The following is a 22,654-nucleotide window of genomic DNA, read 5'->3' as shown; positions in this document are numbered from 1 at the left end:
TGTAGTTCTCTTGCAAAAGCGAACACAGCTAGATTAACTCTTCACACCTTCATAAAAATAAAAAATGGTGTTTTCGTATCAAACAGTACACACAAGCCATCATCTACTAAGCACACAATGCGCCAACTGCACACTGATGGTATGAATACAAAACACATCTGGCTTTTGCTTTCTCTGTGTACAGATGTCAATTTGAGGTCACACTTTTGTCATAGTGTCATGTAAACATACAAGGATCCAAACTTCAAGTATTGGTGTTTATTCACACTCATCAAAACCAAGACAAAGTCAGAACACAAAAAAGGAATTTCACAAAAAAAAGGGGGAAAAAAAGACAATCAGCCTACATCATGTCGTCTCTCTGGGTCCGGCCACAAAATTTCGTCCACATCGCATGCGATATCCTCCAGTCCAAGGCACCGGGGAAAATATCTCCTTGAATGCCGTATCCAGGCCTGACATGATGCCTGGTCAATATCTCCACATGCCTCCTCCATTGCCTGTAAAAGGGCTACCTGTTGATGAGGATGACGGTCGTACACTTTCCAGCGCCAGGCAGAGAAGAACTCCTTGATGGGATTTAAGAATGGAGAGTATGGAGGGAGGTTGAGTGCCATGAAGGATGGGTGGTCTGTAAACCAGTTGCGGACCAAAGCAGCCCTATGGAAACTAACATTGTCCCATATGATGACATATCGGGTCTGCTCTGGTCTCTGAACAGTGAGCATGTCATGCAAGGTGTCCAGGAATGCAATAATGTGTGCAGTGTTGTATGGGCCTATGGTTGCATGATGGTGAACAACACCATTTTGGCTTATAGCTGCACACATGGTTATGTTACCACCACGTTGTCCTGGGACATTGATGATGGCACGGTGTCCAATAATGTTCCTGCCACGTCTCCTGGTTTTACTGAGGTTAAAACAGGCCTCATCTACAAAAAGTAGCTCATGTCCCATTGCATCTGCTTCTAGTTCCATCACTCTCTGGACAAGACAAAACAAATGCAACACATCAGGCCCATGCACAGCACTACAGTATGCACTTCCAAATTCAGAACCAATGACACTAGCTTACCTGCACATAGTCATATCGCAGTTGCTTTACACGTTCTGTGTTTCTCTCGAAAGGAACTCTGTAAATTTGCTTCATTCTTATTCTGTGGCGCGCAAGTACACGACTTAGTGCAGAAATGCTTGCACTGTGTATATTTTGAAAGATGGTGTCATTATCAATTATGCGCTGCTGTATTTCGCGCAGTCTTATTGCATTATTGGCAATCACCATGTTCACTATATGGGTCTCTTGCTCTGGAGTGAACATTCTGCCTCTGCCCCCAACATCTGGACGTCTAGCAATTCTGTAAAGTAACAATTTCAGTATTTTTGCATGTATGGTACTGTTGTGTTTCTCATTAGAGTATGGCAGTGCTACAAAGTACTTACCGATTCTCATTTCGAAATGTCCTAATGATGCTTGCCACAGTGTAGCGGCTCAGTTTAGGCTGAACCCGTTGGCCAGCTTCCCTCAGGGTCATCCCATGGTTGATGACATGGTCCACTATTGTAGCTCTGATGTCATCAGTTATTCTGTTTCTTACTCTTCTTACCCTTCCTCTTTCCCCTCCTCGTCCTCTTCTTGCTCCTCCTTGTCCTCTTCCTCTAACCCTCTTGCTTCTTCACCTCCACGTCCTCTTCCTCCAACTTCTTCACCTCCACGTCCTCTCCCTCGGCCTCCTCTGATTCTCACTCTTCTCACTCTTACTGCTCCTTCCATTGTACTCCACATAGACAGCTTACCTGTGGCCTGTTTATAGTGCTTAGGCTGATTGCAAAGTGGACTAATTATCTAAAACAGTTTTCACATGTGAAAGTGTGCCAGACAGTTGGCAAAATAGTGTTAATGATAGCCATACATGTGTATAATTTTGCTAGGAGTGTGTTGGAAATTTGGTAATTGAGTGTAAGCAGTGAGTTGTGTTTAAAGTTCTGCAAAAAGAGTGCTGTGCAGTGAATTGTGCCTACAGTTTTGCAAAATTGCAAACTGAGTGCAAAGCAGTGTTTGTGCTTTTAGTTTTGCAAACTCAGTGAGTGGTTTTGCTATAAGTATTAATAGTTTTAGGAATTGTGCTGTAAGAATCACAGTTAGGGTTAAAGCCATCAGAAAAAACTGTAAGAACATTCCGACTAGAAAGCAGGTCTGTCTTCACCTCTCTACCTTCTACTCGACTCAGGTGGTTTTCATAGCACTGTTCTACAGTATATCACATCACCATATCAAGTGTACAGGGTATTGCAGGGTGCTGATGCTCCTTTTGCAGCCAAAGTGGTAGTTTCTGTGAAACATACCATGATTACTTATATTGAAGTACAGTGTTGTACAGTGGATGATACAGTATATACAGTAAAGTACTGTAAGGAAAATAAGCAAAGCGATGACAGTATGTGGTTGTATTTCTCTAGAATGACTCGAAGACCTTCTGGGGCAGGACGCCAACGCCTGTTCACACAACAGCAGGAACTTGCCGTTGTGGACCTAGTGAGGGCAGACAATGCCATCTGTCTCCACCAGCTACGAAAGCAAATACTTGCAGACAGGCAAGTGTTCAACAACATAAACCATGTGAGCATCACCACCATCAGACGCATCTTGGGACAACACAGCATCACCATGAAGCAGCTCTACAGAGTCCCATTTGAGAGGAACAGTGACAGGGTCAAAGGACTTCGAGCTGAATATGTACGGGTAAGTGTAACTGTCCTTTACATGGACAATACAGTATTGGTGAAATCCAGTAGCAGCTGAATATGTACCATATCAGTACCACATGGATCCATCCTGAGAGCTACACAGGTACCTGTGTGATGTGTGAGGGTCCTGTATGTGTAGCACTGTAGTACAGTAATATGTTCTCTTTGTTTTACAGAGAATCTTGGCCATGGATGGAGCTGCACAGCCTCATGAATTCATTTTCATTGATGAAGCTGGATTCGACCTGTGCAAAACAAGACGACGGGGTCGTAATGTAATTGGCCAAAGGGCAATTGTGCACGTCCCAGGGCAGCGCGGGGGAAATATCACATTGTGTGCTGCCATTAGCCTTCGAGGGCTTCTGCATCATCATGCAAAACTAGGTCCATGCAATAGCCAACATATACTCACATTTCTAGATGCTCTCCATGATATAGTTGTACAGAACAGAGCAGATCAGCCCAGGTTTGTGGTGATATGGGATCATGTCGGTTTCCACCGGGCTGCTCTGGTCCAGGCCTGGTTCTCCAACCACAGCCAACTTGAAGTGGTATACTTGCCCCCTTACTCACCATTTTTAAACCCTATAGAGGATTATTTTAGGCTTGGAGATGGCGTGTATATGACCGCCAACCACATGCCCGCATGCCTCTTCTGCAGGCAGTGGAACAAGCCTGCGGCGACAGTCAGGTGACAGCAATCCATGGATGGTTTCGACATGCAAGAGGATATTTTCCCCGGTGCCCAGCGGGAGAAGACACTGCTTGCGATGTCGATGAGGTCCTGTGGCCAGACCCCAACAGACGGCGGGATCCATGAGCCCACGTATGCACAATTGTCATGATTTTTTGTGTGTACAGTATAGTGTTTTTTCTATTACTGTATTATGTTTGTTTTTTTTGCTTTATCTGAATTCATGGTGCTGCAATGTACAATATTGAGTAGGCCTATTTGCTTTTTTTGGTTGTTTGTGTCTCCTGAAAATATGCCTTCTGAATAAACAATGAAAATCAAAGACTGCAGTGTTTTATATAAAGTAGACTAGTGTGTTCCCCCTGATCTGATCTGCATATGATGCAAGTATGTGTCATTTTGTCAACAGAGTTACATTTTGACAGAGGAATGTTAGGTTTTGACAGCAGAGTTTCAGTTTGGCACAGATGTGAATGGTATATTTTGTTGTGTCATGTTTACTTGTGTTTAGAGTTTTGGCACAATGAGCGAAGTTTTGCAAAATGTGTTCAAGCAACGGGCAAAAACTGTAACATGTTTTTCACCATAGATTTCAGCAATTATAAAAATTCAACTCAAACTATTCAGCTATTAGCATTCACACTGCATTTTCGACAGGAAATACATTTTATATACCAGTTTCAGTTCAAATTGCATTAAAAATAATAAATAATTGTATTAAAAATAATTATTAAAAATAATACCATCAATATGTTACTGGACTACACTTACTGGACTTATGGAAGTATTTTGAGAACCATAAGAGATTCTTACAAATGTTTGAAAGAAAAAAATCTTTAACATAGCTGGAGACTCGTGTAGAAATATGAATGAGTTTATAAAGTTTCTGTCATGGTGTGCTGTGACAGGCAGGTAGCAGGACCCAAACACAGGACTCTTACGTGGAATGAAACTTGAATCAGCAGCTTTTATTGCTGGAAACTCAGGTGGACTCAAGAAACTAAAAACTAAGAAACAAGAACTAGGAAAACAAATCAGGAACTATGAACAAGAATTAAGTAAAGAACACAGAGGAGAAAAATCACCCAGCCCACTGAAAACTAAAGAAACCCCCAAAAACATGAACAACAATCATCAAGGAACATATTTACATATTTACAGTTACTGCAACACCAATACTGGGTCACAGCTTCAGTGTCATTCGGTGTCTTTTTGTCTGCAACAGCAGCAGAACAGACTTCTCAGTCTTTTGAAGAAGCCCTTTTTCTTCTTCTTGATGTGACGGTCTTTGGACTTCATGCTGGCTTCAGGTTCAGGAAAGGGATGTTCAAAGGGAACATCAGGAAGTGGCCCAATTTCCGAACAAGATCCTTTGATCTTATGATCTTCGCCTTCAACACAGGATTTGGACTCGGCATAGGGTTCCTCACAGGGAACGTCGGGCTCTGGAACACTTTCTGACAGAGCTCCTTCGATCGTAAGGTCTTGAGTACTCAGACTGGATGCCCTTTCAGAAAGAAGTTCCTCACAGGGAACGTCGGGCTCTGGAACACTTTCTGACAGAGCTCCTTCGATCATAAGGTCTTGAGTACTCAGACTGGATGCCCTTTCAGTAAGAAGTTCCTCACAGGGAACGTCAGGCTCTGGAAAACCTTCTGACAGAGCTCCTTCGGCTGGTGGATCATTTGCCATTGAAAGGCCGTCAGAGGAGCGCTCTCCATTTGTGCTCTTCACATCAGGACTTGAAGGGGGCTCAAAGATTTCACATATCCGGATCCTTGCTACATCAGCAATGGTCTTCAGCAACACTGGCGCAAAGTTTGCAACTTTGATAGACAGAATTTCTTCAGGAAATTTCTGTCTAATCTCCGTCAGGATGCTGTCGACCATATCGTCTCGGATGGAGCGGGTGAAGATGGCCTGTGTTTCCATCGCCGTGAGGCTCTTGGAGACACGATCTAAAGTGGCCTTGGTGACACTTGTGGAGAGGATACTTAGACTCTGGGAGGCCATGTTTAGGAGGGGACGAGGAGGAAGCTCCCAGAAGCCCTGGAGAACGCGGGGAACTACCTCGATCACTACCTCCTGCGCGGTGAGCAGTTTGCTGTTATGCTGTTCCTGCTGCTTCTTTTTCAGGATTTCAACGTAATCCTTCACCACGCTGAGGAGTTTAGGTGCTCTGTAGAAAAACATGATAAGTGTTATCTTTTAAACATATTCAAAGCATCATTTAAATATTGAAACACTGTAGCTGGACTGTTAACCCTGTAACCGCCTTTGTATCATACATGAGTTTCTGAGACCTCGATCTCATCAACATGATCAATACTTGCTATAATTTCTAAATGTTGTGGACAAAACTCTTTTTTTAGTCTAAAGTTAACATTGTCGTTAACAAAAAGTTGCCAAAAACACCCAGTGTATCAAATGTGATACAAAAAATAAATACATAATAAAAGTAAATCATACACAACATGACATAGCAAAGAACTAATTTGTGGCTTTTGTTTAAAGGGTTAATAAACATCTCAGCTCCAAAGAATCTGAATTTTCGGGCTGTTTTTTGATGGGTTGGGTCTTACAGGGTTAATAACTGTATATTACATGTGACTCACTGAAATTTAGGAGGTACGGCCTCTGGGAACTGAAGAAGCATCCTGGCTTCAAATTCAACGTCCCTCATTTTATTGCTGACGTTCACCGCCCACACCTGAAACAGAAAACACATTTACAGTGCGCTTATGTTTAAAGGTTATGTGAACATAATGAAAAAAAAAGTCTTGTGGGTTTTCTCGTCTTACCAGCCTTAGAAGAGGTTTGGCTTCCTCTTCTTCAAAATCCTCTAATTCAAACTCCCACAGCCTTCAAAAGAAAGCAAAGCAGAGGTTTTCTCTCAGCATTTACACGTCATCACAAACAGACTTTCAGGTGTGACAGTAACTCACTGCTCTCTGAGTGTCTCCCTGCTCTTCTCCACCAAAAGATCTCTCAGATCTTCAGCAGTGAGGTTCGGTGGAATTAGATCTTCCTGCTGAAGTCTGAGAAACTCCGTCATAATCGCAATCTAAAAGTAAAGGAGACATTTAATCACCACCACTCTCAGGTCCTCAGAAATGACCTGATATTTTCTGTCAGCTTTGGTTTGCATGAATCTGGGTCTAACCTGAGTCCTGTAGCCCGGAAGATACCAGCAGATCTTTACAGCAGTTTCATAAATTGGTGTGTTGAACAACACCTGTCAAAGAAATAGCAATTTAGTCATTGTTACTTAAAATGATTCTCAGTTTGTCAACTTTTAAAACGACATCAAATTCTTCATATTATTGAAATGCAGTAAAAGCAAAAACTTCACATACCCTGATAGGTTTATAGATTCCTTGACTTGATTCCATTTAGACGTTTTCAAATCACAGTCGGGAAGAAAAACTTTAACTGCTCTCCAACGATGGCGTACGGGGGGATCTCGACTTGAAAATGCTCTCAGCTCGGTGGTCTCGCACAGATGAGCTCTTTTGACAGTCTGATGTTTATTTATGAATGCAGAATTTCTTGAGCAGTCACCATGGAAACTTGATGCAGCTTCATGTTGTTAAATTAAAAGTAAACACTGTGTATTTTGCACTACATTCCACTAAACTTATCATATAAATAAATAAAGTGTGGGTTAGGTCCCTCCTGTGAAAAGAGCCACACAAACCGATGGATCAGAAAAGACAAAGTCAACCTACAGCATGCCTTTTCGTATTATGTGCCTGCTTATCTCCATTTCTTTACAGTAGATGGGAACTTTTGCAGTAAAGCAATGGCTTACAAAACAGTGGACTGTGGACTAATGCAGACATCTGAAGCCTGACAGCAGCTGGTATATACACAGCTTTGGATAAACTGGCCCTTTAAACAGCCCAGAGGAAGAAGAGACCTCTGCGTTATCAGTGGAGCCTAAAGCACAATAATAATAATACTATTAATATTATTTTTATAGCAATAATACCCCAAATAATTAAGTCATTAATTACACATTTGTCATGCTTCACAGGAGGTCAGGAGTGACCGATGAACGTGATGCTACATTAGAGTCTGTCCTATGAGGTCAGCAGGAGGAGGTGAACCCACAGCTGGGACCAGTTCTCTAGTGGGTTCAGTATCATACTTGTGTTCATCCTGGTCTGAACCTGGTCAGAAGAACTGACTTCACTTTTGAAAATTCAATACTTATAAAAGGTAACCGCAAACAGTCTACAACGGTTGTTTTCTGTCCACCAAAGCAAATTTCATTGAAGAGGTTTTTGTACCTTCACTTCTCCAAAAAGCAAATAAAGAGATTAAACAAAGATTCACCGAACGACCGTCAGAATTACCAGAGCTAACGTAGATCGCTTTATGCTCTTGAATCAGGAGGGATAAGAAAAGTGACTGCACTGACTGCAATCTGCCGTCTACTGACATCTAATGGAGAGATTTATACACGTGATAACTTTAATGGTACTTGAAAATAGGCCAGGATCTGCACTGCTTCAGCCTGAGCCTGTTCAGTCAGCACAGTCTGTGTAATATGAGAATAATAATAAATATGACTTTTCCTTCCTCTTCCATAAAAAAGGATGCTGCTCCATACTTACCTTTTTAGAGACTTTTATGTTGTTTGGCAGGATAATGGCATCACACTGAAGTTTAGGTGTTCAAAATACACAATGACTGATTTTCATGTCAACAACTAAGTAAATATTCTGATGAAGAGCCACTAAAGGAAGTTTTTGGAGTAACTCTCAGCAGTAATGTGGACATGAAATAGTTGGTAGACGTGTCATTAACCCTATGAGAAAGATCTTTAGTTCTATTCAGGTACAGAGACGTATTTAGGCTGCAGGAAACAGTTTTATTCAAATACAATTTATTGTCAAAATGTTATAGTGCTGATCAGTGACTGCCTTTTTACACCTTTTATAAAGTGACTGCAAACATTGTGGAACCGATTCATAGCGTTTGATTGCTTGTGTGAATGTATTAAACAGGAAACCAGGAGCTGCAGAAACCCAGTAATGCTGAAGACGCATGCGTGTGCGTTTGTTATTATGGCTCCAGGTTACATTTCAGATCTTCTTAGCCCACACCGCCCCACTCGAACTCTGCGCTCCTCCAGTCAGATGCTGTCATTAGTTCCACGCTCCCAGTTCAAATCTAGAGGTGACAGCTTTCTCCATTGCTGCCCCGAAACAGTCGTCCCCCTTTCATAAAATCCTCTTCATCCTTGGAAGTCTTCAAATCCAATCTGAAGCCCTTCCTATTTTCCAAGGATCTCTCTGACACCTCTGTTATTGTGTTTCTGCTATTCTGGTTTTTTATCTCATTGGATGATGTTTGCATGTGCAGACACGTGTACGTGTATTTTAAGTTCACATATGTGTGCTTGTGCGTGAATGTGTACATTTTTGTATATGTATGTGCATATTTGCATGTACACATATTTTTTTACAAACATATACGGATGTCTCAATGTTTCTATAATGTTTTCATCTTATCTATTTTAATTCTTTTCACCATATTATCCCTCTGTTCAGCACTTTGGCCGACACTTGATGTCTTTTAAATGTGCTATATAAATAAAGATGACTTATATTTGCATCTGTGTGTCAGAGTGTATGTTTTTACCTTTAATTTAGGACACACACACACACACACACACACACACACACGCACACACACACACAGACACACACACACAGACACACACACAGCATAGAGTGAACAGGGACTATTACAGTTTTTTCTGATTGCTTAAGCACATTTTTTGTAACTATTGGCTATTTTTGCAAAACTCTACACACAAATAAGAAAACCTGTCACCCAATTATCAAAACATTGTAGTTCTCTTGCAAAAGCGAACACACCTAGATTAACTCTTCACACCTTCGTAAAAATGGTGTTTTTGTCTGGCTTTTGCTTTCTCTGTGTACAGATGCCAATTTGAGGTCACACTTTTGTCATAGTGTCATGTAAACATACAAGGATCCAAGCTTCAAGTATTGGTGTTTATTTACATACATCAAAACAAACACAAGTGTTTATTTCCAAGTATAGGATTATTTGCAATCGTCATATTGACTATATGGGTTTCTTGGTCTGCAGTGAACATGCTTCCTCTGCCCCAGCATCTGGTCGTCTAGCAATTCTGTAAAGTAACAATTTCAGTATTTTTACATCTATGGTATTGTGTTTCTCATTGGCATATGGCAGTGCTACAAATCTTAGTGCAAAGTGACTGTGCTAACCGAGTCTCATTTCAAAATGTCCTTATGATGCTTGCTACAGTGTAGCGGCTCGAGTTAGGCTGAACCCGTTGGCCAGCTTCCCTCAGGGTCATTCCACGGTTGATGACATGGTCCACTATTGTAGCTCTGATGTCATCAGCAATTCTATTTCTTACTCTTCCTCTCCCCCCTCCTAGTCCTCTTCATCCTACTACTTCACCTCCACGTCCTCTTGCTCGGCCTCCTCTACTTCTCACTCTTCCTGCTCCCTCCATTGTACTCCACACACAGAGCTTACCTGTATTACAGTTTTTCTCAAATGCTAAAACACATGTCACAAACGTTACCACCAGGTCCCCCAATGTCCAAACACAACACCCTTCTCTAAAGCTACATAAACACAACCACACCTTCCCACTGCAAAACTCAAACTCCCACACCAAGAGAGCAGCTCGAAGCTGTCAAAACTGTAAACACTATACACAGCATTACACACTACAGCAAAACAATTGAAAACACAATGCTCAATTTGTGAGAAGGTTCTTTGGTTCATAACTGCCAATGCATATTTTTATAAACTGTACAGTAACGGATCGTCATAGAACCCTGCAGAGGATTAGGCATTTAGATTTGTGAGTTTCACATGAAGACTATAAATCTATAAAAACATCCTGCATGTACGTACACTACTGTAACACAACTCAATGCAAAAACAGAATCTATCGCACACAACAGTACTCTCGGAAACATGATCAGGGTGTGAAGTCTTTTTTATTGTCTACACGGTCTTTTTACAGTATTACACACAGTCACTGTGCGGCATCATGTCGCCGAGCTGCATTGGGCCACATCACCTCATCCACATCACAGGCTATATTGTCCCTTGCTAGGCACCGCGGGAAAAACGCCCTGGAATGGCGAATCCATCCCTGGAAGGCCTCCACTGGGATGTCAGCACAGGCCAGCTCCATTGCCCGTACGAGGTTCTCTCTTGTGTATGGCTGTCTGTCATACACCTTCCATCTCCATGAGGAGAAGAACTCCTCTATAGGGTTCAGGAAAGGGGAGTAGGGTGGCAGACAGACGTTTAAAAAGTGGTCACTGTTGGTGGTGAACCACTCTCTGATTTAGTGTGTTTTGTGGAAGCGGACGTTGTCCCAAATGATCACATACATGTGATGTGCTAGCCTAGGATGGTGTTGTTGACGGTCCAGGAGGATGTCTTTTAGCTCCTCTAGGAAGGTGAGGAGACGTTGGGTGTTGTAAGACCCAACGACAGCATGCCGGTGGACAAGCCCCTCCGTACCCATAGCTGCACAAAGAGTAATATTACCCCCCCGTTGGCCAGGAACCTCAGTGATGGCTCTTTGGCCAATGTTGTTACGGCCTCTTCGCCTTCGTTTCTGGAGGTTGAAGCCAGCCTCATCCAGGAAGAGGTACTCATGGGGTCTGGCCATCGCGTCCAACTGCATTATCCTCTGTGAACATGGAAAAGCGTACAGGTGTTCAGAACGGTCAATCAGGTAGCACAGTATTGTCCAGAAGTAATGTAGGCCACTAAGCAACACAGTATGTCCACTAACTGTACTGTGGACATGGATGTATACGTACTTGCACATACTCGTAACGTTGTTCTATGTGTCGCGCAGAGTTGCGCTCAAAGGGAACCCTGTAGACCTGTTTCATCCTCATCTGCTGGCGCCGGAGAACTCGGTCTATTGTGGACACGCTGACAGCATCAATGTTCTCAAAGTTTACATTATCTGCAATGACTTTGTCTCTGATCTCTCGGAGTCTAATGCAGTTGTTCTCACGGACCATATCTGCAATGAGGGTTTCTTGTGCCGCTGTGAATATGGCAACCCTCCCACCTCTATGTGGCATCCTTTCAGCTCTAAAGAAAGAAACATGTGTTGTCAATTGACTGATTTATATGTAAAACTACATGTAAAGTAACAGACCACTTTCACAGGCCTGTAAAACTGTAGTGTGACAAAGAAAGCAATAGCGTACTATACCTGTTGTGTTGTCTAAATGCCTTGATAATGGTGGCCACGGTGAACCTACTCAGGTTTGGATGTACTCTTCGTCCCGCTTCAGCCATTGTCATGCCATGGCCAATGACATGATCAATTACTGTTGCTCGCATATCATCGGTTATGATGGTGCGAGGTTGTCTTCTTCTCCCACCTGGACCTTCTCCTCTCTCTTGTTGGCCTCCTCTTCCTCCTCTACTCCGAACTCCTCTTCTTCTTAGGCCTTCACCTCTTCCTCCTCTGATCTCAACCCCTCTTCGGCCTGCAGCTCTTCTCCTTCCGCACGCTCGAATGCCTTCATCCATTGTGATTGTTTGGCATCTTCACCAAACTATGCTTTTATAGGTGGGGTCACATCATTAGCAACAGGTGTCTTCAATTTTGAGTCGTTGTGTGTAGTGACTGACGCCAGGTGTGTTCCCTGTGTTCAAAGATTGGTGACTGTGGCAAGCATTTTGCATCACATGGGCTTTCATTTGAGAATATGAGCAGAGTTGTTTTGCAACATGTGTTTTAGCAAGGAAAAATGTGTTTAGATTTATGAGTACAGAGGGTTGTGTTTTGTGAATTGTGTCTTCATGTGACATGTGTTTATGGTACTGGAATATGGTGGCTACATTTAGTAAATGTGTTTAGACTACTGGTCATTTGGGTTACAGGATTGGCTTTTGTGTTTTAACATTTGAGAAAAACTGTAATGTCTACCTCACTGTCAACGTCAATAAATTCCATGAAATCAGTGTTATACTTTAGCAACCTATCAAGCACACAGCCCACGTGCTGAGCTTGGCCCTCAGCTGAGAACCTTCCAGCTATGGATACCTTGCTGTATTTCTTATGCTTCCCTTGTTGTACTACCCTTTCTTCACTTTTCTGGAGCTCTGACAGTTGGCTAACTTCCCTGCATGCTACCTTGATCTTGGCCTGTAGTCTCCTTCTACAGAAGGGCACAGCTGATCACGGCTTTCATGTTGTAGATCAGCTGGTTTGTTTCTGTCTGTTTCCCCTGACGTTGCATTCAAATCTCCTAGTAGACCTTCAGATGGTACTTCACCTAATTGGTCATGGAGGGTCCAAGTTTTTAGCTTAGCCATTATACTATCTCTCAGGTCAGCTGCTCTAGCGCCTTCAACGCCTTCAATGTGCCAGTTGTACTTGGGGCTTGGTACCCAATCTTCGGTGGGGATGATGATATCCCCCATCCCTGACCTGACATGCTGGTTTCCCCTTGTCATAACAATTATGCTGTACCTCATCAATTTCTAGTTGTGATAGCAGTTGCTCTTTCCTAATGTTGGAACACTGAGCTACTAGTTCACTATAGATGTTGGATACAGAAAATAACATAGGTCTCACAACACCCTATTCTCATCCCTTCTTACCTTATCCCTTCTTGTTATAACAACAAGCTAACAGAACCCACTGTTAGGTTTACTTTGCATAGGTTGATGAGCTGGACACTGCCAATGCTGTTTTAGAATACAGGGATTGTGCAACACTGAGTGGCAACCTGGGTTCATTCAGGAATTTTCGTTCATGTAGCCGATATAACAGAGAAGATCAAAGTCCAGTCAAATGCAAAGTCAGCAAAATAAATGTCATAGGGTACCTATATACCTCAGAAATCTGCTGACTTTTTTTAGATCAGTTTATATGTGGAGAAACTGATATTATGAGTGCACAAAACTCCTTTGGGAAAAATTATGCAAATTATGCATCAGTTCCAGTGTGCAATATACAGAAAAACTGACTCATTTGACATGTCAGAACAGAAGCTCTCAGTCAAAGTATTTTATATTACTCAATACAAAAGTGAAACAATAATGTCAAACAGAGAAAGGAACACAGGGGCATACAGTGCTGCTTTACATCAAAATGCTTTAATATATTTTTAACTGTTCAGACTCAAAGAAATTGATAATAAATGTTAAAAAACTATTATAATTACTCATTTAAATAGAATTTTTGAAACTCTAGCCAGAGGGCACAGAAAGGCATAATGACACTCAGCCTGATCGAGGCATCCTTTCAATTGATTAATGCTAAGATGATACAGAAACAATCACATTGTCATTGTTCTGGGTCATTTGATGCAGCGTTTTGACTTTTCTTGTGTTTTCATATCTGTTATGCATTATTATGATTATTTTCATTTGACTGGTTAGTTCTGAGTTCATTCTTATTATGTCTCTGAGTGTACTTATGATGAGTTTACTTCCTTGTTTATTAGGTTCCCTTGTGTCTTTGTCCTCTGTGCCCCTCTCTGTGTGTCTCTGTTTATGTGCATGTGTGTGATCCTCGTGTCTGGGTTTTCCCATGTAGTTCCTATGTTCCCCTCCTTGCATTTATTCCGTGCCTCCCCTGTCTGTCATGTTTGCCCATGTTTCCCCAGCCTGTCTTGCGCTCTCCCTCACCCTTGTGTCCCTTCTTGCTCTCGTTCCCTCTCTCTCGTGTCCCCGCTCCTTCTCTCTCCCTCTGTTTTCTCCTCTTGTTTACATGTTTCCCCTTGTGTCTCATGCCAGGTCTTCCCCATCTGTCATGTGTGTTCTCACTAGCCCGTCATGTCCTCTCTATGTGTTCCATAGTTATGTTCACGTTTCATCTCCCATTGTATCTTCCCTGTTCCCTTGTTAAGTCAAAGTTTATTAGTCTGCCTTTTTACTGTTTTATTTTTGACAGTCTTGCGGTCGATGTTCATCGTGTTTAGTTATGCTTCCTCTGTGGCGTTTCAACTGTGTTCACCCCGTGTTTTCAGTTCCCCTGATCACCTTCTGTCTGTATATATTGTGTGAGTTTTCCCCTGACCTTTGCTGTCGTGTCTGTTTTTCCCTCAGGCTCTTCCTCACATGTTTCCAAGGTTTCCCAGGTTTTTCTAGTATTCCAGTTTTTGTCTCATTTTCTTAGTTTCCCCAGTTCAGGCTGTCCTCTGTTTATTTTTTTTTATTTATGTTTCTCCCTGTTTGATATATCTGTCTTACAGTTTTTCTGAATTGCTAAAACACATTTCCTAAAATCTCATCTCTTTGTCTCAAAACACTAAACGCAAACTCTAAAATTCAAGCTACACACACAAACATTTGACCCAAAACTATCTTAACTTTTCTCAAAATCAAGCACTGCTGTCAAAAAACACACAAAACCAGCCAATGTGCAAACACAACTTAGCAATGATTACACACTACAAAAATAAATACAAAACACTGTGAGTAGCTGGAAAATAATATTTATCTATTCATTCATTTATTCTTCTACTCACATTTTAACTAAAAAAGAACTGCAGTTAAAAAAGTTATAAATACGTATTTTTCCAACATATTCAGATAATTTATCCTGCCTTAGCATCACACCTCTGTGCTGGGTCAGGCCACAGGACTTCATCCACATTACATGCTATGGTCTCCCTTGCAATGCAGCGAGGAAAGAATCGTTTAGCATGCCGAATCCAGCTCTGGCAAGATTCCACTCCTATCTCACCACATGCTCCATTCAATGCTTGAAGTAGATTTTCCTGTGTAAGGGTTTCGGTCGTATACTTTACATCTCCATGCTGAGAAAAACTCCTCGATAGGGTTCAAAAAGGGAGAGTATGGTGGAAGAAACACATTACAGTTTTTCTCAAATGTTAAAACACAAAAGCCAATCCTGTAACCCAAATGACCAGTAGTCTAAACACATTTACTAAATGTAGCCACCATATTCCAGTACCATAAACACATGTCACATGAAGACACAATTCACAAAACACAACCCTCTGTACTCATAAATCTAAACACATTTTTCCTTGCTAAAACACATGTTGCAAAACAACTCTGCTCATATTCTCAAATGAAAGCCCATGTGATGCAAAATGCTTGCCACAGTCACCAATCTTTGAACACAGGGAACACACCTGGCGTCAGTCACTACACACAACGACTCAAAATTGAAGACACCTGTTGCTAATGATGTGACCCCACCTATAAAAGCATAGTTTGGTGAAGATGCCAAACAATCACAATGGATGAAGGCATTCGAGCGTGCGGAAGGAGAAGAGCTGCAGGCCAAAGAGGAAGAGGGGTTAAGATCAGAGGAGGAAGAGGTGAAGGCCTAAGAAGAAGAGGAGTTCGGAGTAGAGGAGGAAGAGAAGGAGGCCAACAAGAGAGAGGAGAAGGTCCAGGTGGGAGAAGAAGACAACCTCGCACCATCATAACAGATGATATGCGAGCAACAGTAATTGATCATGTCATTGGCCATGGCATGACAATGGCTGAAGCGGGACGAAGAGTACATCCAAACCTGAGTAGGTTCACCGTGGCCACCATTATCAAGGCATTTAGACAACACAACAGGTATAGTACGCTATTGCTTTCTTTGTCACACTACAGTTTTACAGGCCTGTGAAAGTGGTCTGTTACTTTACATGTAGTTTTACATATAAATCAGTCAATTGACAACACATGTTTCTTTCTTTAGAGCTGAAAGGATGCCACATAGAGGTGGGAGGGTTGCCATATTCACAGCGGCACAAGAAACCCTCATTGCAGATATGGTCCGTGAGAACAACTGCATTAGACTCCGAGAGATCAGAGACAAAGTCATTGCAGATAATGTAAACTTTGAGAACATTGATGCTGTCAGCGTGTCCACAATAGACCGAGTTCTCCGGCGCCAACAGATGAGGATGAAACAGGTCTACAGGGTTCCCTTTGAGCGCAACTCTGCGCGACACATAGAACAACGTTACGAGTATGTGCAAGTACGTATACATCCATGTCCACAGTACAGTTAGTGGACATGCTGTGTTGCTTAGTGGCCTACATTACTTCTGGACAATACTGTGCTACCTGATTGACCGTTCTGAACACCTGTACGCTTTTCCATGTTCACAGAGGATAATGGAGTTGGACGCGATGGCCAGACCCCATGAGTACCTCTTCCTGGATGAGGCTGGCTTCAACCTCCAGAAACGAAGGCGAAGAGGCCGTAACATCATTGGCCAAAGAGCCATCACTGAGGTTCCTGGCCAACGGGGGGGTAATATTACTCTTTGTGCAGCTATGGGTACGGAGGGGCTTGTCCACCGGCATGCTGTCCTTGGGTCTTACAACACCCAACGTCTCCTCACCTTCCTAGAGGAGCTAAAAGACATCCTCCTGGACCGTCAACAACACCATCCTAGGCTAGCACATCACATGTATGTGATCATTTGGGACAACGTCCGCTTCCACAAAACACACCAAATCAGAGAGTGGTTCACCACCAACAGTGACCACTTTTTAAACGTCTGTCTGCCACCCTACTCCCCTTTCCTGAACCCTATAGAGGAGTTCTTCTCATCATGGAGATGGAAGGTGTATGACAGACAGCCATACACAAGAGAGAACCTCGTACGGGCAATGGAGCTGGCCTGTGCTGACATCCCAGTGGAGGCCTTCCAGGGATGGATTCGCCATTCCAGGGCGTTTTTCCCGCGGTGCCTAGCAAGGGACAATATAGCCTGTGATGTGGATGAGGTGATGTGGCCCAATGCAGCTCGGCGACATGATGCCGCACAGTGACTGTGTGTAATACTGTAAAAAGACCGTGTAGACAATAAAAAAGACTTCACACCCTGATCATGTTTCCGAGAGTACTGTTGTGTGCGATAGATTCTGTTTTTGCATTGAGTTGTGTTACAGTAGTGTACGTACATGCAGGATGTTTTTATAGATTTATAGTCTTCATGTGAAACTCACAAATCTAAATGCCTAATCCTCTGCAGGGTTCTATGACGATCCGTTACTGTACAGTTTATAAAAATATGCATTGGCAGTTATGAACCAAAGAACCTTCTCACAAATTGAGCATTGTGTTTTCAATTGTTTTGCTGTAGTGTGTAATGCTGTGTATAGTGTTTACAGTTTTGACAGCTTCGAGCTGCTCTCTTGGTGTGGGAGTTTGAGTTTTGCAGTGGGAAGGTGTGGTTGTGTTTATGTAGCTTTAAAGAAGGGTGTCGTGTTTGGACATTGGGGGACCTGGTGGTAACGTTTGTGACATGTGTTTTAGCATTTGAGAAAAACTGTAATAAAATGCTGCTCATTGTGAAACCAATTGTGTATTCTTGGACATCGGTGAAAGCTCACGTTGTCCCAAATGATATGGGATGCTCTGCCTACTTGCGATCTTTCTACTCAAGCAGAGCATCCTGTAGCGCATCCAGGAATGTTGCTAGAAGTTTGGTGTTGTATGGCTCAACAGTAACATGACTGTGGAGAACCCCACAGCTGCTGTTGGCAGCACAGATAGTTACATTTCCACCACGCTGACCAGGCAGTTCAATAATGGCACGTTGACCTATGACATTGTGACCTTCTCCTTTTTGCTAGATTCAAAATGTATGTTGTCTTCTATAATCCACTGCTCCATTTCATGCAGTCAAATTGCATTATTCTGACGGACCATATCCACAATAAGTGTCTCCTGGTGTTGTGAGTGCATGCGTGTTCTTCCACCCTCATGTGGCCATCCTTCAAGTATTCTTGTATACATATCACATTTTTACATCATACTATTTCATTTACAGAACTAAAATTTGTTTGTTGTCACTTTGTAAAGAGAATCCTTGAGATTGACTCAATGGTTAGGCCTCATGAATACATCTTTGTGGATTAAGCTATGTTCAATCTAGCAAAAAGCAGAAGAAGAGGTTGCAACATGTGTTTTCAATTTTGAGTGGTAGTGTGTTAATGATGAAAACAGTGTGTTAGTTGTGTTTCACTAATGTAGCCTGTGTGCACCATTCTGGGTACAAGTGCACCACACTGCTTAATGTGTTTTGTGTTTGAGAAGGTGTTTAGAGTTTTGGTAAATGGGAGATTCAGATTTGCAAATGGTGTCCCGACCAGATGAATAGTGTTTGAGGTTTTGGCAACTGTGGGATTGATTTGATGAAATAGTTTTCATAGTTGACAGTTTATGTTTTACACTGGGATTTAGTGTTTTAGCAACTCAGAAAAACTGTAATTACAGTTTTTTCTGATTGCTTAAGCACATTTTTTGTAACTATTGGCTATTTTTGCAAAACTCTACACACAAATAAGAAAACCTGTCACCCAATTATCAAAACATTGTAGTTCTCTTGCAAAAGCGAACACAGCTAGATTAACTCTTCACACCTTCATAAAAATAAAAAATGGTGTTTTCGTATCAAACAGTACACACAAGCCATCATCTACTAAGCACACAATGCGCCAACTGCACACTGATGGTATGAATACAAAACACATCTGGCTTTTGCTTTCTCTGTGTCCAGATGTCAATTTGAGGTCACACTTTTGTCATAGTGTCATGTAAACATACAAGGATCCAAACTTCAAGTATTGGTGTTTATTCACACTCATCAAAACCAAGACAAAGTCAGAACACAAAAATAGGAATTTCACAAAAAAAGGGAAGAAAAAAGACAATCAGCCTACATCATGTCGTCTCTCTGGGTCCGGCCACAAAATTTCGTCCACATCGCATGTGATATCCTCCAGTCCAAGGCACCGGGGAAAATATCTCCTTGAATGCCGTATCCAGGCCTGACATGATGCCTGGTCAATATCTCCACATGCCTCCTCCATTGCCTGTAAAAGGGCTACCTGTTGATGAGGATGACGGTCGTACACTTTCCAGCGCCAGGCAGAGAAGAACTCCTCAATGGGATTTAAGAATGGAGAGTATGGAGGGAGGTTGAGTGCCATGAAGGATGGTTGGTTTGTAAACCAGTTGCGGACCAAAGCAGCCCTATGGAAACTAACATTGTCCCATATGATGACATATCGGGTCTGCTCTGGTCTCTGAACAGTGAGCATGTCATGCAAGGTGTCCAGGAATGCAATAATGTGTGCAGTGTTGTATGGGCCTATGGTTGCATGATGGTGAACAACACCATTTTGGCTTATAGCTGCACACATGGTTATGTTACCACCACGTTGTCCTGGGACATTGATGATGGCACGGTGTCCAATAATGTTCCTGCCACGTCTCCTGGTTTTACTGAGGTTAAAACAGGCCTCATCTACAAAAAGTAGCTCATGTCCCATTGCATCTGCTTCTAGTTCCATCACTCTCTGGACAAGACAAAACAAATGCAACACATCAGGCCCATGCACAGCACTACAGTATGCACTTCCAAATTCAGAACCAATGACACTAGCTTACCTGCACATAGTCATATCGCAGTTGCTTTACACGTTCTGTGTTTTTCTCGAAAGGAACTCTGTAAATTTGCTTCATTCTTATTCTGTGGCGCGCAAGTACACGACTTAGTGCAGAAATGCTTGCACTGTGTATATTTTGAAAGATGGTGTCATTATCAATTATGCGCTGCTGTATTTCGCGCAGTCTTATTGCATTATTGGCAATCACCATGTTCACTATATGGGTCTCTTGCTCTGGAGTGAACATTCTGCCTCTGCCCCCAACATCTGGACGTCTAGCAATTCTGTAAAGTAACAATTTCAGTATTTTTGCATGTATGGTACTGTTGTGTTTCTCATTAGAGTATGGCAGTGCTACAAAGTACTTACCGATTCTCATTTGGAAATGTCCTAATGATGCTTGCCACAGTGTAGCGGCTCAGTTTAGGCTGAACCCGTTGGCCAGCTTCCCTCAGGGTCATCCCATGGTTGATGACATGGTCCACTATTGTAGCTCTGATGTCATCAGTTATTCTGTTTCTTACTCTTCTTACCCTTCCTCTTTCCCCTCCTCGTCCTCTTCTTGCTCCTCCTTGTCCTCTTCCTCTAACCCTCTTGCTTCTTCACCTCCACGTCCTCTTCCTCCAACTTCTTCACCTCCACGTCCTCTCCCTCGGCCTCCTCTGATTCTCACTCTTCTCACTCTTACTGCTCCTTCCATTGTACTCCACATAGACAGCTTACCTGTGGCCTGTTTATAGTGCTTAGGCTGATTGCAAAGTGGACTAATTATCTAAAACAGTTTTCACATGTGAAAGTGTGCCAGACAGTTGGCAAAATAGTGTTAATGATAGCCATACATGTGTATAATTTTGCTAGGAGTGTGTTGGAAATTTGGTAATTGAGTGTAAGCAGTGAGTTGTGTTTAAAGTTCTGCAAAAAGAGTGCTGTGCAGTGAATTGTGCCTACAGTTTTGCAAAATTGCAAACTGAGTGCAAAGCAGTGTTTGTGCTTTTAGTTTTGCAAACTCAGTGAGTGGTTTTGCTATAAGTATTAATAGTTTTAGGAATTGTGCTGTAAGAATCACAGTTAGGGTTAAAGCCATCAGAAAAAACTGTAAGAACATTCCGACTAGAAAGCAGGTCTGTCTTCACCTCTCTACCTTCTACTCGACTCAGGTGGTTTTCATAGCACTGTTCTACAGTATATCACATCACCATATCAAGTGTACAGGGTATTGCAGGGTGCTGATGCTCCTTTTGCAGCCAAAGTGGTAGTTTCTGTGAAACATACCATGATTACTTATATTGAAGTACAGTGTTGTACAGTGGATGATACAGTATATACAGTAAAGTACTGTAAGGAAAATAAGCAAAGCGATGACAGTATGTGGTTGTATTTCTCTAGAATGACTCGAAGACCTTCTGGGGCAGGACGCCAACGCCTGTTCACACAACAGCAGGAACTTGCCGTTGTGGACCTAGTGAGGGCAGACAATGCCATCTGTCTCCACCAGCTACGAAAGCAAATACTTGCAGACAGGCAAGTGTTCAACAACATAAACCATGTGAGCATCACCACCATCAGACGCATCTTGGGACAACACAGCATCACCATGAAGCAGCTCTACAGAGTCCCATTTGAGAGGAACAGTGACAGGGTCAAAGGACTTCGAGCTGAATATGTACGGGTAAGTGTAACTGTCCTTTACATGGACAATACAGTATTGGTGAAATCCAGTAGCAGCTGAATATGTACCATATCAGTACCACATGGATCCATCCTGAGAGCTACACAGGTACCTGTGTGATGTGTGAGGGTCCTGTATGTGTAGCACTGTAGTACAGTAATATGTTCTCTTTGTTTTACAGAGAATCTTGGCCATGGATGGAGCTGCACAGCCTCATGAATTCATTTTCATTGATGAAGCTGGATTCGACCTGTGCAAAACAAGACGACGGGGTCGTAATGTAATTGGCCAAAGGGCAATTGTGCACGTCCCAGGGCAGCGCGGGGGAAATATCACATTGTGTGCTGCCATTAGCCTTCGAGGGCTTCTGCATCATCATGCAAAACTAGGTCCATACAATAGCCAACATATACTCACATTTCTAGATGCTCTCCATGATATAGTTGTACAGAACAGAGCAGATCAGCCCAGGTTTGTGGTGATATGGGATCATGTCGGTTTCCATCGGGCTGCTCTGGTCCAGGCCTGGTTCTCCAACCACAGCCAACTTGAAGTGGTATACTTGCCCCCTTACTCACCATTTTTAAACCCTATAGAGGATTATTTTAGGCTTGGAGATGGCGTGTATATGACCGCCAACCACATGCCCGCATGCCTCTTCTGCAGGCAGTGGAACAAGCCTGCGGCGACAGTCAGGTGACAGCAATCCATGGATGGTTTCGACATGCAAGAGGATATTTTCCCCGGTGCCCAGCGGGAGAAGACACTGCTTGCGATGCCGATGAGGTCCTGTGGCCAGACCCCAACAGACGGCGGGATCCATGAGCCCACGTATGCACAATTGTCATGATTTTTTGTGTGTACAGTATAGTGTTTTTTCTATTACTGTATTATGTTTGTTTTTTTTGCTTTATCTGAATTCATGGTGCTGCAATGTACAATATTGAGTAGGCCTATTTGCTTTTTTTGGTTGTTTGTGTCTCCTGAAAATATGCCTTCTGAATAAACAATGAAAATCAAAGACTGCAGTGTTTTATATAAAGTAGACTAGTGTGTTCCCCCTGATCTGATCTGCATATGATGCAAGTATGTGTC

At 42.5% G+C, this 22,654-nt stretch overlaps 1 protein-coding gene and 2 pseudogenes across 1 annotated transcript; 2 read left to right on the top strand and 1 right to left on the bottom strand.

Moving 5' to 3' along the window:
- Positions 1 to 2,293: 2,293 nt before the first annotated feature.
- On the top strand, positions 2,294 to 3,752 carry LOC146377240 (uncharacterized; annotated as a pseudogene).
- A 639-nt stretch (positions 3,753 to 4,391) lies between these two features.
- Positions 4,392 to 19,966, bottom strand: LOC146377239 (uncharacterized). Its single transcript, XM_084944411.1, has 7 exons — positions 19,892 to 19,966; positions 19,330 to 19,800; positions 6,608 to 6,679; positions 6,390 to 6,508; positions 6,246 to 6,306; positions 6,060 to 6,154; positions 4,392 to 5,623 (listed from the first exon to the last, which is right to left on the bottom strand). The coding sequence occupies exons 1-7, from the start codon at positions 19,964 to 19,966 to the stop codon at positions 4,642 to 4,644; spliced, it is 1,875 nt and encodes a 624-aa protein (XP_084800537.1). The 3' UTR covers positions 4,392 to 4,641.
- A 1,141-nt stretch (positions 19,967 to 21,107) lies between these two features.
- LOC146377238 (uncharacterized) lies at positions 21,108 to 22,350 on the top strand (annotated as a pseudogene).
- The last annotated feature ends 304 nt before the right edge of the window (positions 22,351 to 22,654 follow it).

This window comes from Perissodus microlepis, chromosome 11 (assembly GCF_051167445.1).
Source record: "Perissodus microlepis isolate ML-2025 ecotype Zambia chromosome 11, ASM5116744v1, whole genome shotgun sequence".
Lineage (NCBI taxonomy): Eukaryota > Metazoa > Chordata > Actinopteri > Cichliformes > Cichlidae > Perissodus > Perissodus microlepis.
The sequence above is the reverse complement of the archived record's forward strand: the minus strand, read 5'-3'. Positions and strand labels throughout refer to the sequence as shown.